Source organism: Neolamprologus brichardi, chromosome 6, assembly GCF_056152115.1.
Source record: "Neolamprologus brichardi isolate AB-2024 chromosome 6, ASM5615211v1, whole genome shotgun sequence".
NCBI classification, from domain to species: Eukaryota; Metazoa; Chordata; class Actinopteri; order Cichliformes; family Cichlidae; genus Neolamprologus; species Neolamprologus brichardi.
Window position 1 is genome coordinate 32476129 of NC_142109.1, and position 9159 is coordinate 32485287.

The window sequence follows — 9159 nt, forward strand, 5'->3', positions numbered from 1 at the left end:
TGACTACCATCTTATTTATCTTATAATCTTTTGGTGGATGATCCAGCTCTGACTAGCTAAAAAAGTTAGATTTCACTCTATTGACTCATCTATTAATCTAATACATAATTTGGACCTATTTAAACATGTCAATGGAAGAGCTATTTTAAATATAATTTATGAATAATGCTTATGTACTTTTCCTTTACATTATTTAATGTTTTTTCTACATTTGACATCATTTCATGTAATGTTATGTTTTACTTCTACTCCCATGAAGGAAAAAGCTGAAGCTTAAATTGCTCCAATTTACAGGATTTTTTGTTTTAATTTGATTTGATTTAAAAGCAAGCTTATTTCAGAGAGGATGAGCTGATGGGCTACTCAAGGCCCACTCTACTCTAGTAGAGTACAATAAAAATATGACACTGGAAATGAGCTGAATATATCCCCTTTAAGTACAGTGTCTATCTACCACCACATTAGCTACTAACAGTAAACATTGGAGCAAAACTAATACAAAAAATTGCAGACAAATAGTTTAATGGCAACTGCTGTGCAAAACTAAAAACTAAATTTAAAGGAAAAAGTGATGCAAAACTTGTAATTTTCACCGAATGTACATTTATGGCCTGTTTTGTGTGTCTGTGCACTGCACACAGAAGAATATAAATTTTGTTGTGATATTTGTTCTGCTTTAAACACAAAAGCTGAAATTGTTGTGCTATCTTGCAGACATTTGCACAGAGATGAAGCTGGACTTCCTCAGCGCACTGAGCCTCAGTGATATCAGAGTCTCTGTGCCGGACACAGACAAAGTTAGAGAAGCAGAAGATGATAGAAAATGGCGAGAGGAAGAAGGAGGAGGCAGAGAAACTTTGTTCCAGCTCAGGAAAAGATCGAGGAAGCGGCGTTCCTTCATGGAAACCGATTACACGTCCAGGGTGTCGTATCCAGAGCCAGATCCAGAGTCAAAGCAGGCCCTGGCTTCCAAGCGGTGTCATAAAAAGCATTTGGGAGAAGTCAGCGATGCCCAGATCCTCAGTTCAGATCCTGAACCTTCAGAGCAAACCAAGAATCCTAGCCCCACTGTCTCCTCACTTACTCACTCTGAAGGGGAACCTGCTCAGCTTGAGTCAAAGCCCATTCTGTCAACACTCTGCTCGCGTGCACCAGGTTTCGGTTCTCTTGATCAGCCTAGAGACCCAAATCCTGCTCCCAAAACCAGGAAACAGGAAATGGAGATGGAACCTGACGCAATGGAGTCCAAATCGGTCACCGATCTGGTGAAATCAGTGTCTCCAACCATCACTGTTGTCCGCTGCCGTGTGGATCCAGACGGAAAGGAGAGTGCCGATCGGAGGGGTGACGGAAAGGAGGAAGGGGAGGGACAGGAGCAGGATAGGGAAGGGAAAGAGGAAGGGAAGCCGGAGTCAGCAGGTTTGACAGGGAATGGACCGTTCAGTAGTCATATGTTTTTGCAAGAAATCATTAAAGAGGAGGAAGAGAAGAAAGAGGGAGTGGGAGCATACTCGTCTAGCTTGAAGAGACCACTTGTGGGTGTGCAGGCGCCACCAGAAATCCACATACTGTCTCCATGTTTACCAGACGGGAATAAAAAGGGCAGTAACGGCCTTTTGGTGTCCAGTTTGATTGCACCAGAGATGAAAGATGCAGAGGAATACATGCTTAAAGGCCCCTCATATTCACCACCACCACCCCCACCTTCATCCCCTCTGCCCTCAGTACCAGTCCTTCACAAATCCCAGAGTGGCTGTCTAGTGAAGGAGGAAGAGGGCAGCGAGTACGTGGAAATCCAAAACAAAATTACAGCTTCAGATTATGTGGAACACAATCCGAAGACAAGCAATGACAAAGAACAGGCACACGTAAAGGTCACAAGCGTTAACGACGACGATGCCATCGGGGCTGTGACCATAAGCGATGAAGTTACAGACAGCACCACTTCTGACAATGTTTTTGATGATGATGATGATGTTGATGAAGTGAGTAATTCACTGAGTGACAGGAGAGACGACAGGACTAAAGCTACAAAGTGTAGAGCTAAATCAGCAGGTCAAAGCGAGTCACAAATCAAGTCTCGCACAAGAATTCATTCTGATTATACTCGTGCTATAAACTCAATTACAGCAAAGCTCGGAGCTGCAACAAGCGCCGCGCCTCCTACTTTTAATTCAGGTGTTGGATTTCTCAGTGCTTTAAATCAAACCGTGGATAAACCCAGGAGTGAAACCCAAAGTGCTGAAGATAAAGAAAGTTTAGCTAGTTCGAAGTTAGAAAAGACTAGCATGGCTACAATCACCGATCTCGCTAAACAACCTACTTCTCCGACTCATTTCCTCTTCCAAACCTGTTCCCCCGCCATCATGGGCCGATTATCTGCGTCAACGCTTAGGGGGAAGATTCAACAGCTGCCTCTTTATTTATCACGATCTCAAGAGTCTCTCAGTCAACCCGGGATTGGGAACGTGGCCCGGAGTCCTGCTGAGGACACCAAGGAAGAAGCAGAGGTCACCATTAAAGTAACAGACGTTAATGATGTCAAACAAAATGCTGACTTAGAAGTTGGCAACACTGCGGAGTCGGTAGAGTCAGATGATTCGGATACAACGGTCACAGGATCGGAGGTGGACGGGGAGGTTTGTGTAGAACTAACATCAGCAAAGAGTCTTAATTCAGGGACAGAGGTGAAGGAGGAGGTCAGCTCTGACCTGCCTGTTCAGACCGAGCCTAAGCCCCAACATCGAAATTTGTTGTACTCTGGATCTGATAAGGACACACCAGGACCAATAACAGAGCCCCCAGCCTCCATAGTGAGCCAACTCCAAAGAGATGCCGCAGGTTTAAAGATGGACACTCCTGGTCCCATAAAAGACTCTCCAGAACCAAACTCCAAAGTCACAAGTCCAGATGCAGACGCACCAGGTTATAAAACAACCAATCGATCACCTTCCATCCCTCCTGCAATCGTGGTGACCACAGAGAATCTAAATGGGCCCAGGCTTCCTTTTCAGCCACAGAAAATAAGAAGGACAAGTAGCGACAGGCCTTTAATCGATCTTTGTAGACCTTCAGAGAAAGTTTCAGGCTCACCAAAAACACCTCCTTCAGGCTGCAGAGTATTCACTATCTGTGAGGATTCAACAGAGACAAAGGCCCAGGCCGAGGTGGTGTCTGCTCCACCTCTGAAGTCAGAGTTTGGGTGTGGTTCTGTGCTATCGTCTGGATGCGAGTCGATCGTAGAGGGGGTGCAGGTGCCACTGGACGCTTGCGGTTGCCCAGCTGTTTACACAAACTGCTTCGGCAGCGAGGACAGCTTCGATGATGAGCTGACGGTCTACGAGTTCTCCTGCCGCACACAGAGCAGCGAAGTAACGCAGACTTCTGGGGCAGGTCTTCCTCTAATGAGCTCTTCCCCTGTTCCCTCCTTTCTTTCCCCTATGTCCTCCCACTCCCCCTCGTTTCCTCGCTCCATTCTTTTCTCCACTTCTACCTCTGAGCTCAGCCCTCTCCTCTCGCCTCTCTCTGACACCTCTGACCCTTTCACTTCTCAAACGCACAAGGACACCATGAGTCGGCTGGGTCAGCAGCGCTACCCAGAACCTCCCACGGGTTTCCAAGTACTCCGCTTAGATGTAGACCAGCTTCTTTCCATTCTAGAAAGCAGCAATGCTGACCGATCCGTAGGAGGACACAGAGCTCGTCACCCAAGAGAAACGTGCCCTGCTCACTTTACGGAGAACAAAAGGGTGCTCCAGATGGAAGCACGGCGGCTGATGTCAGGCTGCCAAAAGGTGGTGGGGATCGGACAGAGCCCAGAGGAGATGCTTCACTCTCTGGCCAACAGTTTCCGGACCCTGGTGGAGCTGGCAGGCGTGTGCCTCTGGTTTTCTGGGTGCGACAGGTGCGACCGGAGGAACGCAGAGGCCGTCGCAGGTCTGGCAGATGTGGCCCGCTCATTCAGGGACTTCTGCCTGGCGGCGGAGCGTGCCAGCAGCAAACGCAGCTGCCAGGACCTGAGCACCAAGCTGCTAGCCAAACAGTGCACAGCACTCACCGCCTCAGTCTTCTGCCTCACTCAGCTGTTCCGCACCCTCACTACACTCTGAGGCGACCGCAGCCCTTCGAGAAATTACCTTCAGCCTTGCGACCTGTGGCGTTCAACTCCACATCCGTGAGGTCACCAGTGAGCTCACAGCTGCTGTAGGCGTGGATAAGTGTGACCTGGGACTCTCGGCTTGCGGTGCTGTTCCTAGGAAGCTCAAAAAACTGGGGCCGGTTAACAGTTTTTTTTCTGGTTATCAAGGCAGAGATCGCCGAGGCGCATGCGGTGACTGACTAGCTGTGCACGTACTGTACCAAACAAACCAGATGGATAGCCAAGAGCCAGACTGTAGAGTGCTGCAAGCTTGCATTCCAATATCAAAGCTGATGTACTTGAATGTATTCTGTGTTATTAACTGTTTATTTATTGATTGATTGGTTTATTTAATGAGATACTGCAGTTTGTCTAAGGAAGAAAGGAATGTCAAGGAATAAATATGGAAATGTTTACAGTCATAGACAGAGGAGCAGCGGTGTGTCAAAGTAGTGGGCCTTTTTCACACATGCACAAGCACACATGTAATCGATGCAGAGTAACTCTGACTCATCCATTCATACACTGGCCTTCTGTTCAACAGACTGACCATTTTAACTCTTCTCATCATCTGACTGCAGTTTACAGATTCTTATATACCGGATCTTAATAGGACGTCGGTGAAGACTTTTTCTGAATGTTAATGTTTACAAAACCAAAAACTAGTGTGGGACATGATTTGATGATTTCAAGCCTGAAGCCATTTGCTGTTTTATAAACCTAGTAGTGGAATGCTCATGTATGCGCGTTGCAGGATTTTACGAAACGGCACATTGAGTTTTTTGTCCTTTTACACCAACATTTGATAGGATCTGTGGAAACGTCAAAGATTCTCAACATTTTCTTTAATTTATTTTCTCTTTGACTGAAACCTTCCGGTGCATGGTGACGTTACCATTGCAGCTCCTTGCATTTATTTCCATATATTCATTTATTTTTGTATATTCCACAACAGTCCGCAGGCTACAGAAGATACTTATCAATAGGTATTAAAGGTGTGTGACAGTTCTTGAGTTTCTGATTGCTTTCAAGATTATAAAAACCATCACACCTCTGCTTGAGTTCTGAGGATGAAGAAAAACGACTGTCCCTTATACTAAGTGCATTATTATAGATTTCCCAGTATGACTACAAGTACTTGACCAGTGACATAACTTGGCCACAGAATGCAGTATTAGCTTTTACAGCCTTTGACTAATTGTGTAGGCTGGTCAGACCCAGCGATTGGTTCACAGCCTCTTCTTGGTTTTCTTTAAAATTTGACACGGAAATTATGTAAAACTTAAAATTTATTATTGTGGATGAGCTGCTGTATGGCAGCATTTTCACTGGGAATGTTTAACAGTTAAAAGGCTCGACACACAAGACCTGCATGTTCACTGCAGAAGTAACCATCAAAACTCGTTTCACCACTTCAGTTCAGGGGATACAGTAAACTGCAAACGGTGTTTCTTTTTATGATAGCAGCCAAAATGCTTTTATTCACGTTACTGTTTTGTTTCATTAGGTTCCAATAGGATATTTTCCTGTATTATTTTTTCCAGTTTGCAGAGAAGAATGGGTTTAGTTTTACCATTATCTCAGCGTGGGCGTTTCCCTAAAAGTAATGATGGAAAACCTTTTTTTAAAGTCCTCTGTGCTCACGAAGCATGCTGTTATAATCCATAAAATGCATTGTTATCTCTTCAGGGATTTTATCTGTGAATGACGGATAGATGAAGTCTGTGCTTGCTTTGTAATGCTCAATTCCCACCATTAAAAACTATGTTATGATCTTTTCATGATTCCTTTTATTTTTCATCCAATATCATCTTTGCTGAGTCAGACAGACAATGCAACAGGGGTGCAAACTGAGTAAGGCGAGGGTGTCCAGATCAGCTTTCTCTCTCGTCGTCCTCAATGCAATATTAGAAGGATACCTTTATGATACTAAATATTAGTAATAAGCACTGGCAGCTCTTGTGGTAAGAAAAACAACTTTTGAAGATGAAAAAAGTGGACTCCCCCCTCCTGTGGGTCACAGTGGTTTGGTCCACTCCCTATATCCTTAATCAAAAAGGTGACGTTAGAACAAGGGACAGTATTTACATCCCCCACTCAACAGATTAAAACGGTTATATATTATAGTGTGACCATATTGTTAAGATGCAGCTGCTTAATTCATGTTTCTATATCAGGAAAGAGGAACAGTTGAACATAATCAACACAAACGAAGATAATAAAGAAGAGGGAAAAACAGAAAGTTGAGCTAAACTGGGAAAATAATAAAATTAGGTAAAAAAAAATCAATCGTCATAGTTCACAGTGTGCACATATGAAAGAGTCTGGAGATGCTGTGGCATCTGTCACATGTGCTCAGAGTGAACCTGCTCTCATCTGTGACGACAACAAGGCGCCAGTGGCAGTCCTGCCAGATCTGATGTTCTCTGGCGAATGTCAGTTGATCTGCACGGTGCTAGGCTGTGAGCACGTCCCTCTGAAGCAGGGAGGGCAATTATATTTCCCAAGAGTCCACATGAGAAACTGGGATTGTTGTGGAGGGCCCCACCTTGACTCCTGATTTCTCATACAGCCTCTTGGGAAAATTAATTGCCCGCCCATGCTCACAGATTCTGTTTCTAACATTTTCACCAAATACATGCACATGGGTTCTCACTGGAGGTCATTCTGTGGGACCCTCGTAATCATCTTCCTCTTCCTTCTTGAACAGAGGAGTAGATACTGGGCCTGCTGCTGGACTGACGCCCTCTACACCCATGTGATGGCTTATCTCTGACGCTGTGCTGGGTACTGAGCTGGGCTAGCTGAATACACCATCTCAAGCTACAAAGACACTTAAAAAAAACAAAACAAAAGCAAATCTGAAAAAAAGACTAATTTTCACCACAGCAGGTAAAAATGGATCCACAGTGGTTTGACTGACATTACTGTGATGATTACATGTTGTCCTAACCTTTTTTTAAACTGGTGTACAATATAATTGAAAGGCAAAAGACATAATAAAATCATGTGACTAAAAATCTAAAGGTTTTCCAAAAGGAAGTACTGAGAGATTTCACCCTGCAGACGCTTAATTCTGTCACATCACATTTTTCAGGCTTTGCGGTCAGCAGCGACACAACTGGTGGCATTAAATAGTTTTAGCACTAGAGGGCGGCAGTGCCACCTGATACTGTGTCAGCGCCTCAGGCACGAAGGCATGAGCAGAAACTAAACAAGCTGCTGCATTTCTTGAGATTCCCTGAGATTTTTTCAGCCCAAATAAACAGAAGTTTAACAAGTCTACAAACCTGCTGATAGAGATCCTGTGACATGATTGAAAAGACCACATCTACTGCTGTAGTCACCTTAGTCATCAGATCATATGTTGTCTTAACCCAATTTATCACAATGACAAAAATAACCAAACACTGCTTAATTTATTGATTTGATTTTCGGTCTCGTTCCTTGCGCACAGAGATTTCATCTATAGTGTAGATGATGACATAACCACAGGTTTCATGATTCTAAATTGAAGAAATTACTCTGAAATGCTTCCGAAGTATTCTTTTCCTATTGATGACAGTCTGTCCTTTTCTATTCCTGCTAAGCTAAGCTGCTTTTTGTGCACTCAGTCATGTTGCCAGTTAACTTGTTTAGTATCACTTACTTTTCCAGCGTTTTGCGTGCCATCCCAACTTTTCGGGGGGACTTATTCTTGCCAAACATGTTGTCAATTCCAAAATGAGCCGATATATATCATGAAATGGTAAAACGTCTCAGTTTAAACAATTTTCAAACAGTTTTCTGTGAATAAAATATGAATAAAGTGAAATATTGTTTATATTTTACACAGAGTTCCAGTGTCTTTGGAACTGGGCTTTGGTCTGGATCCTTAATACAAAGGAAACTTAACTTCGAACAGAGTTTTGGATGATGTTTAATTGCTCCTACCATGAAGAACAAATAATGTATGTTGCTCATCCTGTACCATTCAACTTATATCTGTCATCTGTGCAGGCTACCTTTATGTACCAGCTGCAAGAGCAGTGTCATTTGCTAAATGGCCTGTGTTTGTATAGCACTTTACTTAGTTCCTAAGGACCCCAAAGCACTTACTGTCTGCTAATGCATAGCCTCTGATGTGAAATCCAATAATAGTCCAATTGAAGTGTTTGGATCTCTGCTGATGTTTATAATGATATGTTTGACACTTAAAATTCTGTGCTATATAAGTAACAATGAAAACGTGATTATGTATTTCTTTAAGTATTTTAAACAAAATTATCTCATTTGAGTCTTTGCTGTGGCACAGCATAGAGAAGTAAAAGTGCAGGGCGCAACACACATACAGGGTTCTTTCTGCATTACATCAAAAGGAAGCCAAGAGGACATTGGTGTGTGTGTGTGTGTGTGTGTTTATCAAGTGCCTTTACTGATTAACTAGTGACGTTTAAGCTAAAAAGGCCCATTTTGTGCCAGTTAAAAGGCTAAAAATTACTTCCATAGCGCAGGTGTTTCCCTCACAGTTGTAATCCTCAGAGCTGAGATCTTTAGTCAGCAGGCTGCTAAAATGACATTCACACACTTTTTCCATCAGCTTTGATACAATTGTTTTCATAGTATTCCGATTAAAACCCTTCATAAGTCAATCAGAAGTTTCCCAGTTTGTTTGTTTGTTGTTGTTGTTTTTTTGTTTTGTCTCCATAAATGTCTGCAGATATCTCCATAAAAATGGAACAGCTGTCTTTACAGTATGACAAGCCTCTTTTTTTTTTTTTTTTACATTCTTCAGGACCATATTCGGCATTGGTCTCGTGATTCTGCTCGTGAGCGTGACGTGGCTGCAATGTAAGCAGAGGAAGACGATGTGGAATAATCTCACAAAAAGCCTGCCCGTATTTTTTTTTTAAATAAACTCCAATGCATAAACACTGTTGTTGTGAAGACGTTTTTGTTTTTGTTTTGTTTGTTTGTTTTTGTAATAAAACACACTCATGTTTATCGCCAACAGCGTTTCCTAGACGTTTACGTAACATATC

The 9159-nt window shown here is 43.1% G+C and overlaps 1 protein-coding gene across 1 annotated transcript in view; it reads left to right on the plus strand.

Annotated features, from left to right (window-relative positions):
* frmpd1a (FERM and PDZ domain containing 1a) overlaps positions 1–5905 on the plus strand; it is a 60979-nt gene extending 55074 nt beyond the window's left edge. The window contains exon 16 of the mRNA XM_087842112.1: positions 715–5905. Coding sequence (XP_087698238.1) covers positions 715–4109 — 3395 coding nt within the window. The 3' untranslated portion in view covers positions 4110–5905. The remainder of the gene's footprint in view (positions 1–714) is intronic.
* The last annotated feature ends 3254 nt before the right edge of the window (positions 5906–9159 follow it).